This window comes from Canis lupus, chromosome 2 (genome assembly GCF_011100685.1).
Source record: "Canis lupus familiaris isolate Mischka breed German Shepherd chromosome 2, alternate assembly UU_Cfam_GSD_1.0, whole genome shotgun sequence".
In the NCBI taxonomy this organism is placed as follows: Eukaryota; Metazoa; Chordata; class Mammalia; order Carnivora; family Canidae; genus Canis; species Canis lupus.
The window spans coordinates 33262180-33276872 of NC_049223.1; the positions used below are offsets into that span (position 1 = coordinate 33262180).

A 14693-nucleotide genomic window follows, 5' to 3' on the forward strand; every position below is an offset into this window, starting at 1 on the left:
AGAATAAGCCCGCCAACCTGGAGTTCTAAATCTGGTAACATTTCAAATATTCAAAATGGAAGATGCTCTAACGATACTGCACTGCCAGCAAAATTGCAACACCGGTTGTAAGGAAATGTTTTCATGACCCCAGATAGGAACGTGGATCCACGAGAATGAATAAAGAATATAAAAAATGGTAAACAGAAAACACTGTACACTTTAAATTTTCATGTCCTAATTTTTGTAGGACGTATGGCATATGACTGGGAAAGCAAATATCACCGCACTGGTTTGTGGGGTTTAGAGCGCGTGCGAGTGTGTGTGGAATGCACGTATATGGCAACGATGCACATGACAGTGCAGAGACATGTGGGAAGATGTCAGCACGGGGATAAAAAAAAATGGACCAATTCCAAAGAAGTCAGGAAAGGAGGAACAGAGGAACAGCAAACAGAAGACAAATAACAAAATGATAGACCTAAATCCAACCGCATCAACATTACAAAGAAATTCATTCTGAATATGACCTATTTATAGCATACTGTGATCATGGGTACTTTCTTGTTTGTTTTCCTAAAACTAACTGCCTTATCTTTTCCTACTCCACTGGTTTTTTGGTCATCATCCATAATTTTCCCATATCTTACAATAATCTCTCACTAAAATTTAATGGAAGGCCATTCATGTTAATTCATCTTTGATTCCATTTTCAGTATTTTAGAACTTTTTTGAGGGGGAGATATCTCCTCATTCCTCATGCTCTTTTTCTTCCATGTGGACAAAACTCTATTACTGTAACATTTCTAGCCTTTCTGTATTTACACACACGTGTGCACACACACACTCTGCCCCAGGAAAAGTGAAGTATCCCATCTGACTGGTGAGAATGAACAGGAAACAGCCCAGGGGCCCCCGGGTGGCTCAGTCCGTTGGGCGTCTGCCTTTGGCTCAGGTCGTGGTCTCAGGGTCCTGGGATCGAGTCCCATATCCGGCTCCCTGCTCACTCCCCCTCTGCCCCTCCCTCTGCCCCTCCCTCTGCGCGTGCTCTCTGGCTCACTCTCTCTCTTAAATAAATAAATAAAATTTAAAATAAAAAGAGAGAGAAAGGAACAGCTCAGATGTTGGCTTCTTTTGTTCCTCCTGGGGCTGAGCTGTGTGCAGAGAACACACATGTGAACTGTCCGCCAGAGGTGGGCCCTGCTGGCAGGAGGAGGCTGCCCCCTGCTGCCTCCTGCCCTGGCGAGGTTTGCGGTCAGTGCCAGGAAGCCCACTCGCCTGCAGAAAAAACACACATTCACCAATAACCGTGTTATTATAATAAAAGTTAATGGTTTGTTCTCCTAAAAACTTGCAGAATCAGAGGATGTGTTCAAGCAGGCATCTCCCCACTAACGTGACTTAACCTGCAGGGACATTAAAGTGAAAGTCTCACACCGAGCAGGCGCAGGCGGGGAGCGCCTCTCCCTCTGCCTCGCCCCTCCCTCCCTCCCACTCTTGCTCTCTGGCTCTCAAGTAAATAACATCTTTTCTTTAAAAAAGGTGAGACTGGTGGCCTGGGTGGCTCAGTGGTAGACTGTCTGCCTTCAGCTCAGGGCGTCCCGGGGTCCTGGGATTGAGTCCTGCATGGGGCTGCCCGTGGGGACCCTGTTTCTCCCTCTGCCTGGGTCTCTGCCTCTCTCTGTGTGTCTCTCATGGATAAATAAATAAAGTCTTAAAAACACACCAAAACAAGTAAAAAAAAAATTAAAAAGCGAAACTATCTTAGATGACAAAGAAGAGTAGCTTCTCAGTTGATCAATGAGGCAAGTGCAGTCCACCCAGGTGTCATCGCCCTGCAGGTGTCCGTCGCCGCAGTGGGGCCACATCCTGAACTGCCAACAGCAGCCGAAGGCAGCGCTAAATCAAAAATGCATTTCACGCGCAGCTCATCGGGCCCCACGGCTGAGTTGCGCCCGAGCCCCTCCACCGGCCCGTCTCCGACCTCGGGCCTGTCCCCTCACGGGAGTTACGGACCCAGTGCTGGGAGGACAGCGCGGCTGTGGGGGGTCGGGGGCCCTCCTGCACCCGGGGCCCCCCCGGCCCCCACCTGCCCCAGGAGGCCTGCCCGCCCGCCACCGCCCCGCACGAGAGCCCCGGCCCACGGCCTTCAGGAGCCCACACACTGCGAACTCCGCCGGGGGGTGCTCACAACCCCTCTCATAATTGTCTTTCGCTGCCTTTTAGTTTATCAGCTTCTGCTCTTCAAACGTGTCTCACGCCGTGTGTACCATGTCACTTAGAGCTGCTCCTACGGCTCCAAGTCCCCCGTTGGGGCTGCTTGGTTTTAGAATCGGCCCCTAAGTAGCTCGCCCCTCAGAATTTCCTGTTGTTTGGCACGTAAGGCTTTCCATCTAGATTTGGTTTTTCCCCATATTTACATCTGTTACGGTTGGACCGTGTGACCAAAAGGATTCCTTGATGTCCAAACCCCCAGGACCTCGGACTGTGGCTTTTTTTGGAAATAGGGTCTTTGCAGCAATGGCCAAGTTTGGAGGAGTTCCCTAGGGTGACCTGTAACCCATGGACCGGCGTCCCCACAAGCAGGGGACCTTGGACGCTGCCAGGGAGACATTGCCCCCAGCCACCGGAGCCAGAGGTGGTGGCAGGGAGGGGGAGCACAGTAGTGGGGGCAGGTCCGCCGTCATGGGGGCATCTCCACCGTCGTGGGGGCAGGTCCCCCGTCGTGGGGGCAGCGCCGCCCTCTGACCCCTGTACCCAGACCTGCAGCCTCCCGTGGGAGCCAGCGGGCCGCCCACTCACAGCTGTCCAGGGTGAGCCTCTGCCTCAGGGCAGCCCGAGGATCCCACAACCATCAGCTACTCTCCACAGCAACATTCCAAATTATCATTTTGCTTCCCTGTTTTTAAGATTTTTATCAGATTTGTCATGTGTTTTAAAATCACTGGTTTGGAGCTCTGGGTGCCTGCATTTCTGTTTCTTCACTCAGTCCCTTCTGCTCTAGCACCCTTCTGTCTCACTGTATGCGTGTGCCCAGGCTGTGTGTGCCGGGGGTGCGTGTGCTGAGGCTGTGTGTGCCGGGGGTGCGTGTGCCAGGGGTGTGTGTCCCCAGGGTGCGTGTGCAGGGGGTGCACGTGCTGGGGGTGCATGTACCCAGGTGCGTGTGCCGGGGTGTGTGTGCCGGGGGCACGTGTGCTGGCGGTGCATGTGCCTAGGGGTGTGCACAAGCAACTGAGTCCCCCAGGAGCTCCGGGAATCATGGTCTTTATTTTTGTTTATCCTCATTGAGTGTGTGTGAGCTGCTGCAGGCTCAGTGAAAACACCGCTTTTGATGATCTTCACAAAAACACGATTCTGGGTTTTACACACTGAGTGTTTAGACGGCCCTCGGGACTCGGTGGCGGAGCATTAGCGACCTGGCCAAAGCCCTTCAGGAGCACTGCACTTGGTACACATGGATATCTTCCATTTCGAAGCAATCGGGTGAAAATTAACGTCTTCATCTACGAGGCTGTCTCCCACTGTGGATTTTCGATGGCAGGATTTTAGTCTCCAACCACTCTCCTCTCGTCTCCTTCAAATGCTTATGTTTTAAACACTCAAAAAAAAAAAAAAAAAAAAAAAGAAAAAAAGAAAACCTTCCTTATATCTGAGAACACTTTGTAAAATCTTGAATAAAAAAAAAGCCCATGTGTCACTTGTCTCAGCGATTAATTGATACGAGTTCTGGGAATGACAATTAATCTTGACATTAGCTTAATTAAGCCAGGCATTAGTCAATCATAATTGGCAGAGGAAATATGCTATAAAAATATGATGCAATCTAAGACCAAACAGGATTAATTTTTGGATAATTTGTTGTTTTGTGCGACCACAGCAGCACCGTACAAGTGATCAACGAATCAGTAACGTGATCAGAAATAATCACCTCATTGATAATTGCGTATTGATCTGCAGTAACGTATACAAGAAAACGTTCCGGCTATTTGTCCAAGATGAATTTCACACACTTGTTTTTCCATCTTGGCGTCTTTGACTCACAGTCGAGTCCTCCGCAGGGCTGGCAGTGCCGCGGGGAACCAAAGTCATTGTGCTGTGGGATTTTTTGCGATGATTTCTTTCTTCCTTGCCCGTCCGCCCGCTCCCAGTCAGGTCAATGGGGGGGGTGATTCTTCGCTTGCCGAGGAGGACAGCACACGGCGGGCTGCAAGCGCCCGCACGGTTCCCTCAACGCAGTCGCACTCAGGTTAGTTGGTTCTGGAACAATGTAAGAAAACAGTCTCCAAGTGTTAGCGATGCCCTGCGCGCACGGAGTCTTCTCATTCAGGGTTCCAGCGGCTTTCTAAGTACTGCCCGATGAAACCCAAACTTCCCGTGATAGATTCTTCGCTCTTTTGCTGTCTTGAAACCCAACTCCTTGCACCCGAGCTGAATACCGACAGCACGGTTAGCCCCGGATGAGACCGAGGCCCACACACAGTTGTGTAGCTGAGCTTGACCCTCGAAGGCTGGTTCGATCCCCCCACTTCTCGGGGTTTGTGATTCAGGCGCCCCCAGGAAACCCACTGGAGTATGCAACTGCCGGGCCCCCCCATGACCTGGGGCGGGTGAGGATTCGCCAGGTTGATTCCCGGAGAAAGCGCGACGGCCAAACCCCGCATGGATCGATAAGGAGCGAGGTAATCAGCGCTCCTCTGCAGGACGGCTTCAGCCGCGAGGGTACGACTGGCACAGATGCTCATGTGAGGCAAGCCGTGAGCCCCGGGCCGCCCCCCCCACGGCCGGCCGCCTGCCCTGCCACGCGCACGTGGCCCCACGGGCTCCCTTCAGCGCCCTGTGCCATCCTCATGGGGCACGCCCGAGCCGCCCAGGTCTCTCCCAAACTGGCCAGGAGTGGCGTGGAACGGGGGCACACCAGGCGCGCCGTCCCGGGCAGCCATGGGGCGGTGCCTGACGGCCCATCGCAGGCAGTGGCACAAGACGGAGCGGAGGCTCAGGGACCCCAGCCGGCTCGATGATTAGCCGACTAGCGTGACGCGGCCGCCCCTCCGGGCCCGCCCAGGTCCCCAGGACACGTCCCCGGGCCGGACAGCGGTGGGGAGAGCTCTGGCCGTGTGTCTGCCCTTTGTCCCGTCCTCTGGCCCAGGCCAGGCTGCCTTCGGCTTGGCCAAGCCCACACGCCCGCTCACGCCCGATGGTTGTGTGCTGGGTCGTGGACCCTCTATGTTTTGTTAGACAGACTGGCTTATTTGATAAATTAGGCCACGCCAGTGTGTTAATAGTGCTATTGGCGTCCTACCACTCAGGTGGCGGCCTTGGGGTTCTCCGGTGGCTTCCTAAAAATAACTCCGACGACACAACAACGTTCAGGGCTTTGGGCCGACGTTTGAAGCCAACAGCCCTTAGCGTTTATCCGATTCCTTGTAATAAACCTCTGTGGGGTGTTGTTACATCCGCCCCACACAGGTTCGAACCAGGCCATTCTGCGAAGACACGCACGTCTAACAGGGTGTTCACACGCTCCCCGTCCCCTGAGGCTGCAGGCCTGGAGCTTGGGTGCGGGGAAACGGTCCCTCCACGCCGCAAGGCCCGGGGGCACGCTGAGAAACGGGCCTTAGTCGGCGCCCGGGGAGTCCTAGGTAAACCCGGAGGAACAGGTGGGAACAGCGGAGTGCAATTCAAGAGGTGGCGAGTCTTCCCAGCGGGGTTAGGAAGGAAGCTTCACGGAAGAAGCGGCGTTGGAGCGGACGAGAGCGAGTGTGACTGGCAGGGACATGGGCAGGGTAAGGGTTAGGGGACGGCAGGACGAGGGGCAGCAAGGTAGGTGCTCCGCAGGTGTGGGCAGGTGCTGGGTGGGAGGCGAGCAGCAGGTGGGGGAGGAAACGGTGCCAGACCCGGGGAGCCTCAATGTCAGACCAAGGAGCTCTTGGGCTCAAGGCACAGAGCCGCTGCCCATCGCGGAGCCAGGCACTACGAGCTGTTCAGGGGGCTGCCTGGTAGCCCCGCTGAGGAGGGGGCGTGGGGTGCGGGTGCGCCGAGGCCCGAGGCGGGCAGCGGGCAGAGCCGAGGGGGATCGGTAACGGGCGCGCTCAGGGGACGGCGGGGAGGTGCAGGCGGCTACCCGAGGCACTGCACGGCGACGCGGGCCGTGGAGCCGCGGCCGCACCGAGTTGGGAGGACGGGCAGATCTCCAGACACAGAGGTCTGTCAGGCTGTGGGGGGCCGCGCGCCATCCCCCGCGCCGTGTGCGTGTCTGCGGGGAGCTGCTGAAACCAAGAGCCTCGACCGGGGATCTGAGAACAGCACCGGTGTGTTTACTGCAAAATCATGGTCTTCTCTGGCGCCAGACTGTTACGGTGTCACCCACAAAGGTCCCATACCCAACCCTGTATCAGAAAGGGAATATTTCATTGTGACATCGTCCTGCCCTGCGGGCACTTGATGCCACTCACCGTTTGGAACGTGCCGTCCCACTTTGCTACGAGGGAGCCCAGGCTCTGCTCCAGACACGGGCTGTGAGGCCTGGTTCCGCTGCCCCTGATTTCTACGAAGCCGTCCGCCCGCAGCATGACAGGCTGCCTCAGGGCTCGCCATGGCTCGGTGGTCTGTTTGTCACGAAGAGGACACAGCAATGGGGCATCCAGCGTGGCTCCCAGCGTCCCCGGCACTCATGCCCACGGAACATGAGGCTGAGGAGCTTGGGGTTCACTCTTCTGAAGCTCGGCGTGGACGTGCCCGTCTCCCCTCACAACTCCCCACCGAGAAGACAGGGCTGTGTGACAGATGCCAGCACCTCTCTCAGTTGTCACCACTGTCACTTCAAGGGGAAGTACACAGACGAGGAAAGCTCCGTCTTGAGAAGCTTTACGCTAACGTGGAAGATGAACAAAAGGTCAAATATGATAAGGACAGTGAGGAGGGGGAGGAGAGCTAGAGAGCTAGGGAGGGAGAGACTCTGGAGTTAGGGATGGAGGCGGAGAGTGTGGGCAAAGCAGGGGTGCAGGCACACGGTGAAGACCAGTGCCAAGGAAAACAAAGGGCAAAGGTGCCGAAGACGAGCACCCGGGCCTGGGAACCAGAGCATGGGGTGGTGTGTGGGGTCTGCAGGCTGGAGTCAGGTGGGGAGGGCCTCGGGTCTCTGGCCAGGCTGCGCGTGTATTCAGCAGGCGCTGCGGTACGTGCCATGGCCTGTGTTTGAGCTGGGAACTGGGAGCCAGGGCCAGCCCCTCCCTTGGTCAAGGACGCGGTCAAGGACATGGTCAAGGAGAACCAGGTGGGAACGCTCCAGGGCAGCGCTAGGAGGGGTCACAGGGATGACCTGGAATGATCCAGGCCTCCTGCCACGGCCTTGGGAGGACGGAGGAGCAGAGTGTGTGTGCAGCCCCGGGAAGAGAGTCTGCAGGAGTTTCCAGCCCGAATAATTAAGGAAATGGTAGAAATAGTTAGAAATCCGAAGGAGCTGGCCTACTTTGGGTTTGTGGAGTTCGGGATGGTGGGGGGGGGGGGGGGGGGTACATCCCAGCAAGGGTCTTCAGTGGGCCAGGGGGACAAACCATCAGGACAGAGGCCCAGATTTGGTAGTTAGGGCACAGAGGTGACCCTCCAAGGGGCAGGCCCGAGGGACTGGAAGGAAAAGGGCCTCCAGCCATGTCCCAAGACCCTCGCCGCCAGGGCCTTGGGAGACGCGGCAGCCCCCGGTCTGGGGACGCGGGGTCCCCTGGCCCTGTGTCATCGGGCCACAGCCCTGAGGCTGCTTGGGGAGGCGGGGATTAGGTGGGTCCACTTCTTCTCCTTTCCCAGGCCGAGAAACAGCCCGGGTGGGGCGCGGATTAGCCCAAGGGCACAGGCTGGCCCGTTCTAGAGCCAGATTAGGGACTTCCCGACTCCCCTGCCCACGGCCACGCTGCCACCCGCCCTTCCCCCCACGTATTCACGGAAAACATCCCGCCCTCCGGGCGCAGAAGACCTCCGTGTAAGTCTGCACGGCAGGCCCGGTTCTAGCAGGTATTTTTGCTTTAAGCCGGTTGGAGGCGGAGGCTGGGCTGGGCCGGGCCGGGGCGCGCGCCCCGCGTCCCCGAGCGCGTCCCCGAGCGCGTCCCCGGAGCGCGCGCTGCGCCCGCCCGCCGCGCCCCCACCTCCGCCGCGCGTGCCCGCGCCCCGCCCGCGCCCCCGCCGCCCTCCCGGCGCGCTCCCGGCCGACCCCCCCCCTCTCCGCGATCGCGTCCCCGCCCCCGCGCGTCCCGCTCCGCAGTCCCCAGTTCCCATCCCCACCCCCGCGCGCGCCCACCGGGGCGTCCTGGCCCCCCCCCCCCGCCCGCAGCGCCCCCGCTCCCGGCGCCCCTCCCATCCCCGCCCCGCGCGCCCCTGCTCCGTCCTCAGCGCCCCCCCCCCAGCGCCCCTCCCATCCCTCCGCCCCGGCGCCCCCTCCCGGCGCCCCTGCTTCATCCTCAGCGCCGCCCCCCACCCCCCCGCACCCCTCCCGGAGCGAGCCCCTCCCTTCCCCCCAGTCCCCGGCCTCCCCCCGCCCCCGCTCCCGGCGCCCCCAAATCCCTAGCCCCCCCGCCCCGCCCGGAGCGCCCCCCCTCCGCATCCTCAGCCCCCCGCCGGCCCTCCCGGAGCGCCCCCCCCATTCCCCCCGCCCCCGCCCCCGCCCCGAGCGCCCCCTCGCGTCCCCCCTCCCTCCCCCCTCCCTCCCCCTCCCTCCCCCCGCGCGCCCCCGCGGTCAGCGCGGCCGGCGGAGCTTGGGGCGGGGCAGGCGGGCGGGGCGGGGGCGCGCGGGGGCGGCGGGGGCGCGGGCGCGAGGCCGGGCGTCGGGGCCGCGCGGGGGCGGCGCCGGGGGAGGAGCGCTCGCTGCGCCGCGCCCGGCCTGCCGCGCTCGGTGCGGGTCCGCGGGGCGCGAGGAGCGGCCAGACCGCGGCCTGGAACAAAGGGAGCGGCCGGGCGGGCGCGGCGAGCATGGCGGACCGCGGGCTGGAGGGCATGGCCCTGCCCCTGGAGGTGCGGGCGCGGCTGGCCGAGCTGGAGCTGGAGCTGTCGGAAGGTAACAGGCCCCGCGCCCGGCCGGCCGCGCTGGCGCGGGGGGGGGGGGGGGGGGGCAGGGGTTAGCGGGGGGAGGGGGCGGGGAGGGCGGCGGGGGGGCGGGGGCGAGGGCGCCGCGGCCGGGCAGGGGGCGCGGGGGGTGGCGCGCGGCCCTGTTCCCGCCCGCGGCCGAGGCCGGGCCCTCCCCGAGCTGCGGCAGCCGGCGGGTCGGGGCGCTGCGGCGGCCCGGGGGGGTGCAGGGCGGGGGGGCGGGGGCGCAGGGCGGGGGCGGGGGGCCGCCTGCAGCCGCCGTGTCCTTGGTGCGCGTCCGTGCGCTCCCCGCCGCCCGGGCCCGTCCGCGGCCTGAGCGCCGAGCTGCCGGCGGCCTGTGCTCGCGCGGACTCGGGTCGCGGGGTCGCGGGGTCGCGGGGGGGTGGGGGCGACCCGGGCTGTGCCCCCCCCGACCCCGCGACCCCGCCACCCGCCGCCTTTGTTGTGCGGCCGCGAGCCGGGGCCTCCCCGCGGCGACCCTGCGCGATGGTGCGGCGGCCGCGGGGTCCGGGCGCGGGTCCTGCGGGCGCCCGCGCTCCTGAGCCGGGTCACGCGCCCGACTGTCACTCCTTGGAGGTCGGGTCGGGGTCCCTGGAAGCAGCAGCCGCTCCGGTTCCGACTGTGGCCTGGTGCCCCGGCGCCCTGGCCTGCGGGCCCAGGCGGGTTGCGTGGTCGGAGCGGTGCAGCCTGGTGAACTTTTGTGTGTGTGTGTGTGTGTGTGTGTGCGCGCGTGTGTAACGGTTCCCGGAGGGCGGGGAGCCAGAAAGTACACTCGCTCGTGCCAATTTTCATCAGCAGGGAGGAGCTGATGGGACTCGGTGCTTCCCCTTCCAACACGCTCAGGCCCAGGAAGGATGCTCCTGGGGCTGTGGCCCGGGGCTACCGGCCTTTCAGGTCTACAGGGAGGGAGCATCTTTCTGTCTTTCTGTTTTGAATTTGGGGTGCTGCAGGGTATTGTGATGTTCTGTAATGGGAGGCAGTCCCGTGGGAGGAGAGGAAGCTGTTTCCTGGACTCTGTGTGCTTAGCAGACACTATTCCGGCTGGTGGAAGGCAACGAAGGCTCTGCTGGTACCTCGGAGGACCTGAAGGCAGGGGGCACATGGGCCCGGCAGCTGGGATCGATGCTTAGATTTAAGCTGGCAGGTGAAGGGTGCAGCGTGGACACGTCGTTTGGAGGGACGGACTCTCCAGTGGAAAATATGTGCCCAAGCGCTGTGATTTTAGGAGGAATCCTCACCCTGCGGCCCTCCTGGTCTTCGTCGCACATTGTGTCCTGTGTTCCTTGTGGCAACCCGGCGTTCATGCTTTCCCTCAACGCGGCTGCTGTGTCCGCCTTACACCAACAGCAAGTGTCGACACCCCAGCTGTGTCACCAAAGTGGGAAGCCGTCAGAGCCCTATGGGACTGGCCTGGACGCAGCTCACAGCCGCTCCTGGAGCCTGGGACCATGCAGGACGTGTGGGCCGCCGCCGCTGGCTGCACGGGGAGCATTGCTCGTGGCTGTAGACTTGGGGCGCACTTCCCTGTTGGATGACACTGGCCTGCCCCCGGCCATCCCTCTTGGAGGAGGAATGAGTGCTACGTCCCCACCGCCCAGAGGGTGGAGAGCCACATTCGGCCCAGGTTCACACAGTCCGAGTCTCCGTGAACACCTCGTGTCTGACAGGCCTTTAGAAAGGGCTTAGCGGGTTTCTCGTTGATGTCTTGGCCCGCGGGAGATTCGTGGTCTTTTCTCCTTTCCTGCAAACCGCGCTAGACCCAGGCTGAACACTGAAGAACGGAGCAGTCGGACGGTCAGCACGTTGGCCTGTCAGCCCCCCTCCCCTCAGGCCGCGCAGTAGCTGTGTCATCTCGGACCTGCTCTGTCGCTGCCGAGTGATGGATGAGGGACGGAGCGTTCTTTAGGGTCATCTGGGACTCCAGGTCCCGTAACCACACAGAACACCTTTCGTGCTTCAGTTGCATGGATCAACTTGTTTTCCAGTGTTCAGAGGAGCCAAAGATTGGAAGGACCAGAAATCTCTGTTTTCACATTGTGGAACTTAAAAATCCCTGGGCGTGTCCACTCGCAACGTGAAAAAGTTAAATCAGCGTTTATCCCGTTTTAGCCGCGGTCCTGAGAGAACCCTTGAGTCTTCGTCCCGAACGACAGCATCAGCAACCATCGTGGAAGCGTGGGACTCCCGGGGCCTCGTTGCTTCAGAGCAGGGGGAAAGCAGTTGTGTGTGAAGCACACGTGATGTCAGTTGACAGAGCACGGCAGCCGGTCCCCGGGGTCGGCCGGTGCGCTGCCCTGCATCGTGTCGGAGGCCGCGGTGCTGTCGCCTTCCTGGGTCACTGGGTGAGGGCTGCCGACGGATTCCGGCTGCAGAACTCGGCCTCCTTTTCCTTTTGCGCCCCCGTGAGCACGGGGGGCCTCCCTCCCCGGGAGCGGCAGGTCCCCGAAGTTGCACGCGTCGTGCGGGGCGAGGTGGCAGGCGGCCCCCGGCCCTGGGTCTGGACGTGCCTGAGCCGCGTGTGTGCGGGGTGCGGGGAGTGGGCTCATGGCCCGGTCAGTGGCTGGGTCTCCTTCCCCCCCAACCCCCGTGGTTTCTTCTTCCTTTCCGACGTGGTGGCCTGTTGGAATTGGGTGCTTTCCTTTTTGGCTTTAAGAGGGCCGCCAAGGGCAGCCTGGGGGGCTCAGCGGTTTCGCGCCATCTTTAGCCCAGGGCGTGACCCCGGGATCCAGGATCGAGTCCCACGTCGGGCTCCCTGCGTGGAGCCTGCTTCTCCCTCTGCCCGTGTCTCTGCCCTTCTCTCTGTGTCTCTCATGAATAAATAAATAAAATCTTTAAAAAAAAGAGGGCCGCCAAATAATTAATTTCATTAACGCGTAAGTAAATATCTAAAAATATATTTTTAAGTCAAATACTTAAGGAAGAGCTTTAAATAGAAGCAGTCGAAAAAAGAAGAAACAAAACGTAGAAGAGACTTGGGTCTTCGGAAAAAATTTCAGTTGTTGATTGAAAGGTAGCAGGAAGTCTCTGCGTTGGCTGTGGGTTGTTTTGTGGGCTGTGCGGACACCGCGCTTCTCTCCTGCGGGAGCGGCTGGATTCTTATTTTCGTGGATCTTGGAGAAACCGCCGGGATATGGCCTGCGAGGATTGCTTGGTGTCTGTGGAGGAGAGGCCTTTAAGAAACAGATGCCGTGTTTCACGTCGCGGGGTTTTGTTGGTGCGTCCGCTGTCCCCTGACTTTTGCTTCCGGGGGTGATTCAGTCCTTGTCCTGCTTCACTGATTAACATTCCAGATTGGTTCAGCCACAGTCGCGTCGGGAGTGTCCAGCGCAGTGGGAGGAGCACTTCCGTGGCGAGCGAGCCCCACTGCGGGACGCGGGGGGCGCAAGCTCACCTATGCCCCATTCTTTGTGGTTCTTTGTGTCGGTCAAGGGTGTTTTGTTTTGTTTTTAACTGCATTCTCGCAGTTTGCACTCACATTCCCGGCACCAAAGAGCGCGAAGTGAGAGGCGTGGGCCCCGAGATGCTTGTAGATTTTCAGGACTGTTGGGCCCAAGGTGACAGGTACGCTTAGCTCTGGCCCTCGAGTCCTGGCCCCGTGTCCTGGGGGCCCTGTAACTGCAGATCTTGCGGCTCTGACCCTGCGGACCCCGCAGGACCGCCTTCCAAAGTCTCCCGCCACCCAGACCTTGTGAACATCATCCTCACTGAAAGGACGTAGTTGACTCTGGACAACAAATGTGCCAAAGAAAACCAAAAAACAAAACAACCCCCCCCCCTGGTTTCCTGCAGACGTCCACTGATCAGTTGTCATAATTGTAGAGGAGGAAGGGACAGGGCCAGCAGGTGGAGGGGGCGAGCTGAGGGCCACAGGCACCCCCTGCCCCCCAGCTGGAATAGACCTCAGGACTGGCCACAAAATGTTCTATCTACCTCACAGTTGTCCAATAGCAGGAAGAATTGGGGTGAAGGGGGTGGAGTCCCTGGCATGGCAGATGGAAAATATTGTTACCTGTGTTTAAAGAAAAAGTATTTACAAAATGGCAGCATCGGTGGGCGTGGGATTGGAAATGTGTGGACTCGAATGATAAGAGTTCTTCGGAGTTAGGAAAATAGTTAAACGCGAATGTTCTTTTCCCGATGAATAAATATAGATGTCAAATTTAGCCGGGAAGCTGGGCGAGTAAACACACACACACACGCACACACACACACGAAAGGCACAGATCTGTAAAATTGTTCCAAGGGCTCGGAGGATATTTGACGCCCTGGTTATGCTCAGATCTGAGCCTCAGAGGTCAAAGCGCTAACAATGACTCTATTTTGTTTTATGCGGGGCCCACTGGCTTTATACGCTTGTTATGGTTTGGAGGCTACAAGCTGTTGGATGTTATGAGTCACTCTGCCTTCCTCATCCCAGCCTTTTGCAAATGGGTTGACTCTTTTTTTAGAGCTGGTTTATTTTATTTTATTATTTTTTAAAGCAGTGATTTATGGGATGAGTTGTAGCATTCTTCTGAATTGTAACGAGAATGTATTGGATAATCTTCGTCTTGATGTCACGGGGATGTATATATATATAGACTGACTCACCAGTTCAGAGCCGAGGCATGTTATTCAAGATCACTTCCAGTTCTTGTCATAATTGTTCAAGTGCCCTGAAAAAGAAATCAAGTTCTTGGGGCGCCCGGGGGGCTCAGGGGTGGAGCACCTGCCTTCAGCTCTGGGCGGGACGCCAGGGTCCCGGAATTGAGTCCCGCATCGGGCTCGCCACATGGAGCCTGCTTCTCCCTCGGCCTGTCTCTGCCTCTCTCTCTGTGTGTCTTTCATGAATAAATAAACAAAATCTTAAAAAAAAAAAAATCAAGTTCTTGGTCACGGTTCTTTGACGTAGTTTTGCATATCACTGCTGATCCTGGGAGTAGCGGACGTTTTATCTGCTGTAAGGCGTCTGGGGTGATGTGATAGGTTTCCGGCCGCCCGTTATCGGCTGGCACCCCTCTCACGTTGCAGCTCCTCTTTCTCTTCTACTCTGGAAGTTGCCACTTCAGTTCCTTTTTCGTGATTGTGTGTGATTGTGTGTGTGTTTGCACACCATTCGGAGGTGAACTATTGTTACCAACGCTCCGTTCTTTTCTGCTAAGAGGGTCAGAAACGTGTCACATCTCCAAAGAACTAATTGCATCCATTTGTTGGTGATGATAATAAATAGCGCTCCCAGAGAGGAGACGCCGACCGGGAATCCCAGCTGGCGTGGGCCGGGATACCGGAGTCGACACGCCGCGGAGCGCGTGCCCGGGCTCTCCAAACACACGTGTTCCGCACTTCCTTCTTTGGGACCCGGTTGGGGTTATTTGTTTTAACAAGCCCGAGACAAATAAAGTGGGAAAATGCTAAGATACTGTGTTGCAAAAATTAAAATTACAGCGAGCAGTCGGAGCAGTCCCTTTCCGGGAGGGAAGCTGCTGTTTAGCTTTGGGCCTGGACCTCCTGGGCGGGTGAAACGGGCTCTCCGTGCCGTGCGCATCCCAAATCGAGACCGTTCTTTACTAAAGGGCTTTGTACAGTGGGTATTAAAAATCAGGAGGAAAAAAAAAGAAGACCACACTATCCAAGATAATGAGAAATGAAGGGATTCTGTGGTTGAT

The 14693-nt window shown here is 59.0% G+C and overlaps 1 protein-coding gene across 3 annotated transcripts in view; it reads left to right on the top strand.

Moving 5' to 3' along the window:
* The first annotated feature begins 8854 nt into the window (after positions 1–8854).
* Positions 8855–14693, top strand: part of DIP2C (disco interacting protein 2 homolog C) — a 251648-nt gene continuing 245809 nt past the window's right edge. For 2 of the 3 annotated variants that reach the window (XM_038530232.1, XM_038530234.1), the window contains exon 1: positions 8935–9019. In XM_038530232.1, coding sequence (XP_038386160.1) covers positions 8935–9019 — 85 coding nt within the window. Of the gene's footprint in view, positions 9020–14693 lie in introns of all 3 variants that reach the window. The other variant, XM_038530233.1, reaches the window with a different exon arrangement.